Here is a 14,442-nt window from a genome sequence, read left to right as displayed (position 1 = left end):
GGGGCACCACTGGTCATTTTGGAACGTTTTGAGAAAATGTTCCTGAAAAACGACAGAGTCCGCTCTTCTCTGTTCATTGCACTGTTTGGCGCCTGGTGATCGAACGGGTTACCAGGCGTAGATTTTCAAAATGCTTTTTAATCCATTTAACTTCAGTAATCTACACACAATACCCTATAATGACGAAGTGAAAATACATAAGTATTCAGACCATTTGCTATGAGACTCGAAATTGAGCTCAGGTGCATCCTGTTTCCATTAATCATCCTTGAGATGGTTCTACAACTTGATTGGAGTCCACCTGTGGTAAATTCAACTGATTGGACATGATTTAAATAAAGGTTAAATTAAAAATGTAAAATGTCATGAGGTCAAAGGAATTGTCCGTAGAGCTCCGATACAGGATTGTGTCGAGGCACACATCTGGGGAAGGGTAACCAAAAACATCTGCAGCATTGAAGGCCAGAGGAAGCCAAAAATACACAAGACAGCCAAGCGTCACATCTAGAGGAAACCAGCCCTACGGTGAAGCATGTTGGTGGCAGCCTCATGGTGGGGGATGTTTTTCAGTGGCAGGGACTGGGAGACTACTTACGATCGAGGCAAAGATGAACAGAGTAAATTACAGAGATAACCTTGATGAAAACCTGCTCCAGAGTGCTCAGCGCCACAGACTGGGGTGAAGGTTCACCTTCCAACAGGACAACAATCCTAAGCACATCATCCCAATCAAACATCTCTGGAGAGACCTGAAAATATCTGTGCAGCAACGCTCCCCATCCAACCTGACAGAGCTGGAGAGGATCTGTAGAGAAGAATGGGAGAAACTCCCCAAATACAAGTGTGCCAAGCTTGTAACGTCATATCCAAGAAGACTTGAGGCTGTAATTGCTGCCAAAGGTGCTTTGATATAGTACTGAGTAAAGGGTCAAATGTCTAAAAACCTGTTTTTGCTTTGTCATTATGGCGTATAATGTGTAGATTGATGATGGGAAAAATGTATTTAATACATTTTATGGTCTCTGGACGTATACGGATTACCGATCAATAAGGCCATGCTCATGTCAGGAAAATTAATACCTCAAAATTGATTTAGTCACTGAAATCGCAATACATTAACAGGGCAGAGTAGAGTTATAGTTTATAGAAGAGAGCCTCTCACAATTTCTTCCTGGTATTTGATCAAATATGAAAGTCTTTGACAATAAGATGTAAACTCAGCAAAACTCAGTCCTTTTTCAGGACCCTGTCTTTCAAAGATAATTCGTAAAAATCCAAATAACTTCACAGATCTTCATTGTTAAGGGTTAAAACACTTTCCCATGCTTATTCAATGAACCATAAACAATTAATGAACATGCACCTGTGGAACAGTCATTAAGACACTAACAGCTTACAGACGGTAGGCAATTAAGGTCACAGTTATGAAAACTTAGGACACTAAAGAGGCCTTTCTACTGACTCTGAAAAACACCAAAAGAAAGAATCCCGGGGTCCCTTATCAGCTGTGTGAATGTGCCTTAGGCATGCTGCAAAGAGGCATGAGGACTGCAGATGTGGCCAGGGCAATAAATTGCAATGTCCGTACTGTGAGACGCCTAAGACAGCGCTACAGGGAGACAGGACGGACAGCTGATCGTCCTCACAGTGGCAGACCACGTGTAACAACACCTGCACACCTGCACAGGATCAGTACATCCGAACATCACACCTGCGGGACAGGTACATGATGGCAACAACAAGTGAGTGAGTGTCTCAGGCTCGTCTCGGTGGATACATTGTTACTTGGTCGTGACTCGGTCTTGGACAGTGAGCGCCCATCCAGCGGAGTAAAAAACTCCTAAATTCAGGTTCCATTCAGTCAGCGCATAAAAGGCTTCACCAGGCCAGAGACATGCGCTGCATTCTTGAAAAATGAACATCTTAACGATTTGAAACCTGGGATTACTACTTTACTCGTAACATTTACTGTCCTTTACTTTCATTGAAAAATATCCTCAAACTTTGTCCGAATTTCCTTGACTAGCTGGCAGGAAGAGTGGGGAAATTAAGGAGAGACAGGGGGAAGTTGTAACAGTCTTTATATCTATTTTAGACATGTTTGTGCAGTGGTGAACCTATTGGACCTAGGCGTTTAGTGTGACAGGCTCGTAATGCTAAAAGGATAGTAACCAAAATACATTAAAGTGATGGCTTTAGGGTTCCCGAGTGGAGCAGCGGTCTAAGGCACTGCATCTCAGTGCCAGAGGCGTCACTACAGCCCCTGGTTCGATTCCAGGCTGTATCACATCCGGCCGTGATTGGGAGTCCCAATTGGCCCAGCGTCGTCCGGGTTAGGGTTTGCCCGGGGTAGTCCATCATTGTAAATAAGAATTTGTTCTTAACTGACTTGCCTAGTCAAATCAAATAAATGAAATGTAGGAGAGTGCACTTTTTGTAAAACACTAAAAAGGGCCAGTGGTGTAGTGGAGGCTATACGCAGGTGTAAGCTGGCAATGCCTATACTCACTTAATAATCCTTTCTGTTGCATATCAAAGTAGTGTAGCAAAGGTATACAACATATTAATAATGTAGTACAATAGAGAAATCATGCACAAAGTACACAATCACAAAGCACGTGAAATACATTCACACGCACACAGCACACATAGCCTAGTTTCAGCAGAATATAATCTTCAGGCAGCAAGAGTGCTCAGCTCTCAACTGGTTATTGCATGGAGCAGATAGGTAGGAAAGACGTTTCAACTGATGATATGCTAACTAAGCCTACAATGGGTATGCAAACCAGGTATTGAAAAGGTTTCGTCTTTAGTATTGGTTAGTAGGCTATTTGCATTCATCATGCTCTGTTTGCATGGACGTTTCTAAAGGCTGTCCCAAAAAACCTTCCCAATTATCTTGATTGCAATGTGGACCTACCTGACAGAATGATATCATGCTGATTTGTATCAATTTGGAGGGCATTTGTTTTGCTGAATTGAATTAAAGTGTAACCACACCCTCCAAAGAAAAATGGAGAGAAACAAGAATGTTTCACACAGGGCGCCTCACACAAGACCCACTACACCACTTTCCTTCACACAAGACCCACTACACCACTTTCCTTCACACAAGACCCACTACACCACTTTCCTTCACACAAGACCCACTACACCACTTTCCTTCACACAAGACCCACTACACCACTTTCCTTCACACAAGACCCACTACACCACTGCATAGGGCCGGTGGAAAGACAGCAACCTGTTCACTCGGACATAATAAGCCAGTAGGACCCAATCATAAGAATATAAAAATACAACAATTAGGCCAAGAATTTCTCAACTGAAATGTACAACTATTACTTCCGATAGCAAAACACATTTAGCACACAAAGTAACCGGTGATCTAAAATATAATATATATACAACAATGTTTTATACACACACAATATATATGTATGTGGACACCCCTTCAAATGAGTAGATTTTCTCAATTTCAGCCACAGCCGTTGCTGACAGGTGTGTCAAATCGAGCACACGACCAAATAATCTCCAGAGACAAACATTGGCAGTAGAATGGCCTTAATGAAGAGCTCAGTGACTTTCAACGTGGCACTGTCACAGGATGCCACCTTTCCAACCAGTCATTTCTGCCCCGGTCAACCGTAAGCTCTGTTATTGTGAAGTGGAAATGTTGAGGAGAAAACCATGGCTCGGCCACTAAGTGGTAGGTCCCACAAGCTCACAGAACGAGACCGATGAGTGCTGAAGCGCGTAAAAATCGTCTGTTCTCGGTTGCAACACTCACTACAGAGCTCTAAATTGCCTCTGGGAGCAACGCCAGTACAAGAACTGGTTGTCGGGAGCTTCATGAAATGGGTTTTCATTGCCGAGCAGCCGCACATAAGCCTAATATAACCATGCGCAATGCCAAGAGTCGGCTGGTGTGATGTAAAGCTGGCCGCCATTGGAAACTCGTTCTCTGGAGTAAACAATCACGCTTCAACATCTGGCAGTCCAATGGACGAATCTGGGTTTGGCAGATGCCAGGATAACGCTACCTGCCCGAATGCGTAGTGCCAACTGTAATGTTTGGTGGAGGAGGAATAATGGTCTGGGGCTGTTTTTCCATAGTTCGGGCTAGGCCCCTTTGTTCCAGTGAAGGGAAATGTTAACGTTACAATATTCAATGACCTTCTAGATGATTCTGTGCTTCAAACTTTGTGGAAGGCCCTTTCCTGTTTCAGCATGACAATGCCCCTGTGCATAAAGCGAGGTCCATACAAAAATGGTTTGTCCCTGCACTGAGCCCTGACCTCAACACCATCAAACACCTTTGGGATGAATTGGAATGCCGACTACAACTGTGAGCCAGGTCCAACATCAGTGCCCAACCTAACTAATGCTCTGGTGGCTGAATGGAAGCAAGTCCCCACAGCAATGTTCCAACATCTAGTGGAAAGTCTTCCCAGAAGAGTGGAGACTGTTAGCAGCAAAGGGGGGACCAACTCCATATTAATGCCCATGATTTTGCAATGAGATGTTCGACGAGCAGTGTCCACATACTCTTGGTCATGTAGTATACGTTATTTTGATTGGACATGGCTAATAAGAGGATGAGAGCTGCAATAAAAAGCACAGTTCCACTCACCAGATGATGATCATTTAAACTTGCTGAAAAGGGAGACGCTAACAAATTAGAAACAACATCCTCTTCGATAACACCTGATGCAGCCACTGCAAAGTAGCCTAAAACAAAATCTAGCTAGCTAGACCGTGGGAAAACTAATGCTCGCTATTGCACAGTGACCTGTCGTCCTTCGAGAAGGCAGAAAAACGGTCCCACTCATTACAAGCCAATGTGATTGGTTGTTTCCACTGTTACTCCAAAATGTTGCACTAATGCAGTTGAATGACACGTGCCTTCTATCAAGCTCCTGAAAATATCCTAATTTATCTCCCCAGAGAAAACCAAAGAAAATATCCTAATTGGATTAAATAAGATTAAATCAAAACATAATTGAAGATAAAAATAAAAACAATTATTATTTGTATTATTTTATAAATCCTTAGGCTTTCTCTAAAAGCGTAGAAGGCCCCCACTGTGTTAGGCTTAGTAAACATTTGTAGAGTGGCTCTATTTGCCCTCAGAAAGCATTTTTCCCCCATTTAGAATGTCTAAAGAATCCATATGTTGTTCTGAAATATGAACACAGAACTACTGGACATTTTGAACTCTTATTATGGTGACAATTTGACAAAATTACAGTAACGGTTTTGAATTGGACTCGCATTTTTCTGGTATTGGTTGAGACTCAGTCTCGTAACTCTCGTCCCCCTCCCGGTCTCAGTCTTGACTCAGTCTCGTAACTCTCGTCCCCCTCCCGGTCTCAGTCTTGACTCAGTCTCGTAACTCTCGTCCCCCTCCCGGTCTCAGTCTTGACTCAGTCTCACCCACCCTCTGGTCTTGGTCCTGACTCGGACCTGATTCGTTCCGGCCTTGAATCAGTCTCGCTTTAGGTGGTCTCGAACACAACACCGTCTTCCTGGTATTGAAACAGCATTTAAATGGACAATTAAACATATTTCTCTGCCTGGTATTTAAAAAGCTTTGTTCATTTGAGTTGCTTGTGTTTCCTCCTAGTGATTGACTTGACACAGGCGTTGTTTGTAGCCCATCGAATGAAATGGAAACGAGACATGTCATCGTTATGAGACGCGTTGATGATGATTGGCAGGGGGGATAATTGAGTATTATAATGTCACCACCTAGCCGACAGAGAGAATGGATTAATTAGCATTATCTTTTATTATTTTCAGTTTTTTTCTGTGTTTCATTGTAAAATAAATTAGCACTCTCATACATTCATGTCTCAATAAACAGGCTGTGAATGTGAAATAACTTTTTACTGTAGATTACGGAATGAATGTCAATTACCTTCATGTTGGTTGGACACTAAGGGGTCTATTCAGAATTGAGATACAGAGCTTTCGGAAAGTATTCAGGCCCCTTGACTTTTTCCACATTTTATTATGTTACAGCCTTATTCTAAAATTGATTAAATTGTTTTCCTCATCAATTGTTTTCTTGATATTTCACACAATACCCCATAATGACAAAGCAGAAAAGATTTATAGAAATGTTTTCCAATTTATTACAAATAAAAAAATGAAATAACATATTTACATCTTTAGACCCTTTACTCAGTACAATGTTGAAGCACCCTTTGCAGCCATTACAGCCTCGAGTCTTCTTGGGTATGACACTACAAACTTGGCACATCTCTATTTGGGGAGTTTCTCACATTCTTCTCTACAGATCCTCTCAAGCTCTGTCAGGTTGGATGGGGAGCGTCGCTGCACAGCTATTTTCAGGTGTCTTCAGAGATGTTCATTCGGGTTCAAGTCTGGTCTCTGGCTGGGCCAATCAGGGACATTCAGAGACTTGTCCCAAAGCCATTCCCGGACTGTCTTGGCTGTGTGCTTAGGTTTTTTTCCTGTTGGAAGGTGAACCTTTGCCCCAGTCTGGAGGTCCTGTGTGTTATGGCACCGGTTTTAAATCAGGGATCTCTCTGTACTTTGCTCCATTCATCTTTCCCTCGATCCTGACTAGTCTCCCAGTTCATGCCTCTGAAAAACATCCCCACAGCATGCTGCTGCCACCACGCTTCACCGTATGAATGGTGCCAGGTTTGCTCCAGACGTGAAGCTTGGCATTCAGGCCAAAGGGTTCAATCTTGGTTTCATCAGACCAGAGAAACTTGATTCCCATAGTTTGAGAGTCCTTTAGGTGTCCTTTAGGTGACATAACTCTCTAGTTTTATTATTGTCCAAATGGCTCCCTAGATACCGCTGGCCTACATAATAAACAGTGCCAGCCTGCCAGGCAGCACGCTGGTACTTTGCAAAATGAACGCACCGATTCCACGTGTTTCTCTGTTGCTCATTAAGAAAAATTACATTTCAGTCTTGGGGTTGTGGTTTGATTTGCCAGTTACTGATGTTTGTCCCGCATGAGACACCAAAGGAACAAATCCAGTATTACTTCCTCAAAATAGTAAGAATGAATCTAAGATAACTCAAGAAATCTGTCATTCATTTGAGGTTAACACATAGCAAAGGTGTAGGGTGTATTATTTCTCAAGTAAAAAATGTGCAACGTGTTGTCTTATGCAAACAAAGTCAGATCCACTTGCGCTCATGGGCAGGTCTGTCTCACTGTCTGTGTGTTCTGCGGTAGGACTGGGTAGAACGCAATAACCACAGCTTCAGATTCCGTGTTAGTGGGCAACTGAGAATTGTCCAATTCAAAACCCAATCCAATCAACCCAATCAAGTATGTCATGACGAATTCACTAACAAAAATCCGTTTTGGACAGTCCTAACAGTGAAATGACCCTGGGTCTCGACCCCGCCCTGTGCAACTGGATCCTGGACTTTAACGGGCCGCCCCTCAGGTGGTGAGGGTAGGAAACAACATCTCCACTCCGCTGATCCTCAACACTGGGGCCCCACAAGGGTGCGTTCTCAGCCCTCTCCTCTACTCCCTGTTCACCCATGACTGAGTGGCCATGCAAGCCTCCAACTCAATAATCAAGTTTGAAGATAACACTACAGTGGTAGGCTTGATTACCAACAACGACGAGGCGGCCTACAGGGAGGAGGTGAGGGCCCTCGGAGTGTGGTGTCAGGAAAATAACCTCACACTCAACGTCAACAAAACTAAGGAGATGATTGTGGACTTCAGGAAACAGCAGAGGGAACACCCCCCTATCCACATCGATGGAACAGTAGCGGAGAGGGTAGTGAGTTTTAAGTTCCCCGGGGGACACAACACGGACAAACTGAAATGGTCCACCCACACATACAGCGTGGTAAAGAAGGCGCAACAGTGCCTCTTCAACCTCAGGAGGCTAAAGAAATTAGGCTTGTCACCAAAAACTTTTGCAGATGCACAATTGAGAGCATCCTGTCGGCCTGTATCACCGCCTGGTATGGCAACTGCTCCGCCCACAACCGTAAGGCTCTCCAGAGGGTAGCGAGGTCTGCACAACGCATCACCAGGGGCAAACTACCTGCCCTCCAGGACACCTACACCACCCGATGTCACAGGAAAAAAAGATCAAGGACAACAACCACCCGAACCACTGCCTGTTCACCCTGCTTTCATCCAGAAGGCGAGGTCAGTACAGGTGCATCAAAGCTGGGACCGAGAGACTGAAAAACAGCTTCTATCTCAAGTCGCTCATGGGCACTGTCTGTCTCACTGTCTGTGTGTTCTGCGGTAGGACTGGGTAGAATGCAATAACCGGAATAACCGCAGCATCATCATCGAATAACAGCCTATTTCAACACAGGTGAGCTCACCATTGATCAAAATAATTGAGTCAAACACTTTCTAAAAATGTAAATTATTCCGACGATGGGTAGTTTGTATGCGCCGCCATGTTTGTTTTGTCAGGGTCAACCAAAGACAAGAGGAGACAAGATGAGTTTGGCCTTTTTTCAGTATGCATGTTGAAGGGGGTGTGTCGTCTACCATCAATCACTTCTCTAAATTCATTTCCGGAAGTTTACTCCGAAAGATGAGTGAACCATCCCTCACCTCATTTGTTATAATATCTTTGGTCTGACAGATGTTTACGTGACACCCAGAATGCATTGTATAATGTCAACACACCCAGCTGGCAAATAGCTTAGCATTAGCTCATCATAATCAGCACAACCTTTATAAAAGTATTTTACACACATTATACGTGTCCATTACAATTTTAAAAAATCAGAATAAATGTGAATAAAACAGTAAATACATTATGCTCTATACATACATACAGTATGCTAAAGTAGAAACGACAAACGATATACAGAAAATAAGGAACTTACTTTGACTGGAACGCACACATGTCCAAAGTTATTATGTGTAAGGAAAACAACAATGAAGGCAATGCGAACATCAGCCAGGAGATGTGCCAGGTGGAAAAAGTTTGTGCCAGACTGCGCAAATGTCTACATACATCATCTGGGGAAACACTGGGGAGGTTTGTTGGGCTCTCATCGAAGAGAGAAGTTGTCGGTAAAATTGACAAGTTGAAATATAGTCTATAGATAATTGGCAGGCAGCGTGTGTCTTAGTTTGAGCACAGCGCAGGTTCTGTCCTGTTGCGTAACAATCACATTTTGGAACAGCGAGTGCATTCTGACATCACGATCATAAAGAAAAACTCACGCTGGAGCGACCGTTCGACACATTTGGAAGTCATATATGAAAAGGATAAAGGAATAATCAATTCAAAAACGATCAAAAACAAAAGCAAATTGTCACTTGCCACATCATGATGATCATGACAATTTGACAAATGTTCTATATCTTGATAACTTGATTGCTGACATGCAAAACATTTTGGGATTGTATCAACAGTGGACTACTGAAAAAAAGGTTTAAGCAATATCCTTCAGCCTCTGAATTTGAGGTCCAGATAGATAAGCCACCTGGCCATTAAAGCAATTAACATCCTCTATCATCTTCAGACAAGATGATCAGATGTATTTACCACTCCTTACCGAGACGTGGAGGGACGATGAGAACTATCAGGGGACCTGCTGTGGTGTTTGACACGTTGGCTGTTACAACGACCATACTGCTGACCGCGAGGATGACGATAGAACAGGTGACGGAATCCTTTCCCACACAGTCCGTGCTGTCAGTCCCATGCGTGGTGTTTACCTCACTGTCAGGCTGTGATCTGAAATAGACAGGGAACAGGTCTTACTTAAACCAGGTCTGTGTCCCAAATGGCATGGTATTCCCTACAGTTGAAGTCGGAAGTTTACTTACACCTTAGCCAACTACATTTAAACTCTGTTTTTCACCATTCCTGACATTTAATCCTAGTAAAACGTCCCTCTTTTAGCTCAGTTAGGATCACCACTTTTATTTATTTCATCACATTCCCAGTGGGTCCGAAATGTACATACACTCAATTAGTATTTGATAGCATAGCCTTTAAAATTGTTAAACTTGGGTGAAACTTTTCCGGTAGCCTTCCGCAAGCTTCCCACAATACTGAAGTGAATTGTTGCCCACTCCTCCTGACAGAGCTGGTGTAACCGAGTCAGGTTTGTAGGCCTCCTTGCTTGCACAAACTTTCACAGTTCTGCCCACAAATTGTCTATAGGATTGAGATCAGGGCTTTGTGATGGCCACTCCAGTACCTTGACTTTGTTGTCTTTAAGCAATTTTGCCACAACTTTGGAAGTATGCTGGGGGTCATTGACCATTTGGAAGACCCATTTGAGACCGAGCTTTAACTTCCTGACTGATGTCTTGAGATGTTGCTTCAATATAGCCACAATTTTCTTTCCTAATCATGCCATCTATTTTGTGAAGTGCCCCAGTCCCTCCTACAGCAAAGCACCCCCACAACATGATGCTGCCACCCCCGTGCTTCAGGGTTGGGATGGTGTTCCTCGCATTGCAAGCCTCCCCCTGTCACGAGTCCGACCGAGGGTGGCTCCTCTTCCCGTTCGTGTGGCGCTCGGAGGTCGTCGTCTCCGGCCTATTAGCTGCCACTGATTTTCTTTCCTCTCCCTCCTTGTATGTTTATTGTTAGCACCTGTTAGTTAGTAATTATTTGGGCTTTATTAGACAGCCGGCCCGCCTGTTTCTTTAATTAATTATTAATTATTGTAACCTTCGTGTATGAAGTAGACTAACGTGTTTGTGTTCCTGGTATTTCTACTGTTTTCGTCCCCCGTGTTTGAGGCATTTGTTTTTGAGCACCCAGTGTTGCGTGAGTGCATTAAATAGCACAGTATTGAACTCTCTTTTCCTGCGTCTAACTCCACACCAACGACACCCGGAGCGTTACAGAATCCCGCACCTGAAAATGGAGTCAGCAGGAGCAGCGGCCAACCCTCTCCCATCGATGGAGGAATGGGTTCTCCACCACACCACCGTCCTCCATCGGATCGGATCGGCTATGGATGAAATTATGGAGAGAATGGACCGATGGGAGAGGAGTGGTCTCCTCTCTCTACCTTCGGCACCCCCGGCTCCGGACTCCCCATCTCCCGACTCCAGCACTCTCCATCTGACGCTCCCGAGGGCTTATGATGGAGCGGCGGCGGGTTGCCAGGGTTTTTTACTCCAACTGGAGCTATACCTGGCCACTGTCAGACCCACTCCCTCGGGAGCGGAGAGGGTGAGTGTCCTCGTCTCCTGCCTCACGGGTCGTGCTCTGGATTGGGCGAACGCAGTCTGGAATGCTCCAGACTCAGCGAAAGAGCACTACCCAGAGTTTTCCCGCCACTTCTGTGCCGTGTTTGATCACCCTCCAGAGGGCCGAGCGGCGGGAGAACGACTATTTCATCTCAGGCAGGAGAAGAGGAGCGCCCAGGATTAAGCGCTGGAGTTCCGGACCTTGGCAGCATGATCTGAGTGGAACGACAGGGCCCTTATCAACCACTACAGGTGTAGTCTCCGGGAGGACGTCCGCAGGGAGCTAGCATGTCGGGACACTGCTCTTTCCCTGGATGGGCTAATCGAGATTGGACAATCCGATTGGACAATCTACTGGCTGCCCGCGGGCGTTCGGAGAGGGTCCTGTGTGTTCCACCACCCAGCCCCTCCGCTCCCATTCCGATGGAGTTGGAAGGGGCCGTGACGAGGGGTACCGGAGGAGGAGGCCCCCCCTGCACCAGCTATGGTCGGAGAGGACACACGGACGATCGGTGCTGGGGGGGTCCGTCTGGGAGTAGAGATGGCAGGCGGAACGCTTCTCGATCACCCCAGGTGAGTCAGCATCAAACTCACCCAGAACCCCCTGTTGGCCACATGTTTGTCTTAACTTTTTTCCCTCTTCCCAGCATAGGGCGCTAGTCGACTCAGGCGCAGCTGGGAACTTTATGGATTGCGGACTCGCCCTTAAGTTAAGGGTTGGTGCTGGTGCCGATAGATTCTCCCTTTCCCGTGCACTCCCTAGTTAGCCAGCCATTAGGGTCAGGGATGGTCAGGGAGACCACGGTTCCACTGGACATGGTAACGCAGTGTAGGGCTCACGTCCTACCCTCCTCGGGTCACCCTGGGGTGGCGAGGACAGTGGGGAGCCTTCGGGGGAGGTATTGGTGGCCCACCTTGGCTAGGGACGTTAAGGTTTATGTCTCCTCCTGTTCGGTGTGCGCCCAGAGTAAGGCTCCTAGGCACCTTCCTAGAGGGAAGTTACACCCCCTCCCCGTTCCACAACGGCCATGGTCTCACTTATCAGTGGATTTCCTGACCGATCTTCCCCCGTCTCAGGGGAACACCAAGGTTCTGGTGATTGTGGATCGGTTCTCTAAGTCCTGCCGTCTCCTCCCGTTGCCTGGTCTCCCTACAGCCCTACAGACTGCGGAGGCATTATTCACCCACATCTTCCGGCACTACGGGGTGCCGGAGGACATCGTTTGTGATCGGGGCCCCCAATTCACGTCCCGAGTATGGAGGGCATTCATGGAGCGTTTGGGGGTCTCGGTCAGCCTGACCTCCGGTTATCACCACGAGAGTAATGGGCAGGTGGAGAGAGTGAACCAGGAGGTGGGTAGGTTTCTGCGGTCGTATTGCCAGGATCGGCCAGGGGAGTGGGCGAGATACATTCCCTGGGCTGAAATGGCCCAGAACTCACTACGCCACTCCTCTACTAATGTGTCCCCCTTTCAGTGTGTGTTGGGGAACCAGACGGTCCTGGCACCATGGCATCCGAGGCAGACCGAGGCTCCTGCGGTGGAGGAATGGGTACAGCGCTCCAAGGAGACCTGGAGGGCCATCCAGGAATCTCTCCAACAAGGGAGTGGACGGCAGAAGAGGAGTGCTGACTGCCACCGCAGTGAGGCCCCCGGGGGACAGGGTCTGTTTGTACCGGGGGACAGGGTCTGGCTCTCGACCCAAAACCTGCCCCTCCACTTGCCCTGCCGGAAGCTGGGTCCGCAGTGTGTAGGGCCCTTTAAAGTCCTGAGAAAAATAAACGAGGTGTGTTATCGATTACAACTCCCTTCCTGTTATCGTATTAACCCCTCGTTTCATGTATCTCTCCTCAGGCCTGTGGTAGCTGGTCCCCTGCAGGACAGTGAGGTGCCGGAGGTCCCTCACCCCCCTCTGGACATTGAGGGGTCCCTGGCATATACGATACAGGCCATTCTGGACTCAAGACGCCGGGTGAGGGGCCTGCAGTACCTTGTGGACTGGGAGGGGTACGGTCCAGAGGAGAGGTGCTGGGTACCGGTGGGGGACATCTTGGATACAACAATGTTGAGGGATTTCCATCGCCTCCATCCGGATCGCCATGCACCTCGTCCTCTGAGTCGACCTCGAGGCCGGTGTCGGTGCGCCGCTGGAGCCGCGCGTCGGGGGGGGTACTGACTCCACACCGACGACACCTGGAGCGTTACACCCCCTTTTTCCTCCAAACATATCGATGGTCATTATGACCAAAAATGTATATTTTTGTTTCATCAGACCAGAGGACATTTCTCCAAAAAGCACGATCTTTGTCCCCATGTGCAGTTGCAAACCATAGTCTGGCTTTTTTATGGCAGATTTGGAGCAGTGGCTTCTCCCTGATGAGCGGCCTTTCAGGTTATGTCGATATAGGACTCGTTTTTACTGCGGATATAGATACTTTTGTACCCGTTTCCTCCAGCATCTTCACAAGGTCCTTTGCTGTTGTTCTGGGATTGATTTGCACTTTTCACACTTAAGTATGTTCATCTCTAGGAGACAGAACGCTTCTCCTTCCTGAGCGGTAAGACGGCTGCATGGTCCCATGGTGTTTATACTTGCGTACCATTGTTTGTACAGATGAATGTGGTACCTTCAAGCGTTTGGAAATTGCTCCCAAGGATGAACCAGACTTGTGGAGGTCTACAATTATTGGCTGATTTCTTTTGATTTTCCCATGATGTCAAGCAAAGAGGCACAGAGTTTAAAGGTAGACCTTGAAATACATCCACAGGTACACCTCCAATTGACTCTAATTATGTAAATTATTCTATCAGAAGCTTCTAATGTCATGACATCATTTTCTGGAATTTTCCAAGCTGTTTAAAGGCACAGTCAACTTAGTGTATGTAAGCTTTTGACCCACTGGAATTGTGATAGAGTGAATTATAAGTTAAATAATCTGTCTGGAAAACAATTGTTGGAAAAATGACTTGTGTCATGCACAAAGTAGATGTCCTAACCGACTTGCCAAAACTCGTTAACAAGAAATTTGTGGAGTGGTTGAAAAACTAGTTTTAATGACTCCAACCTAAGTGTATGTAAACTTCCGATTTCAGCTGTAGTAGTGCACTACATAGAGAATAGGGTGCCATTTGGGACGCAAACATGTTCTCATCACAAATGTCAGCCTAAATAAATATACCTTCATACAGTAAAGATAATAGGCTAGTGTAGTGTGGAAATCATAGACAAATCACAGGTCAGGG

General features: G+C 46.1%; 1 protein-coding gene across 1 annotated transcript in view; it reads right to left on the bottom strand.

The window, feature by feature from the left end:
• Positions 1-14,442, bottom strand: part of LOC124038032 (leptin receptor-like) — an 84,244-nt gene that overhangs the window by 47,056 nt on the left and 22,746 nt on the right. The window contains 1 exon segment of the mRNA XM_046353405.1: positions 9,544-9,725. Within this exon segment, the coding sequence (XP_046209361.1) occupies positions 9,544-9,725 (182 nt within the window).

This window comes from Oncorhynchus gorbuscha, linkage group LG06 (genome assembly GCF_021184085.1).
Source record: "Oncorhynchus gorbuscha isolate QuinsamMale2020 ecotype Even-year linkage group LG06, OgorEven_v1.0, whole genome shotgun sequence".
NCBI lineage: Eukaryota > Metazoa > Chordata > Actinopteri > Salmoniformes > Salmonidae > Oncorhynchus > Oncorhynchus gorbuscha.
Note: the sequence above shows the minus strand (reverse complement) of the source record. Positions and strands in the feature narration are given on the sequence as shown.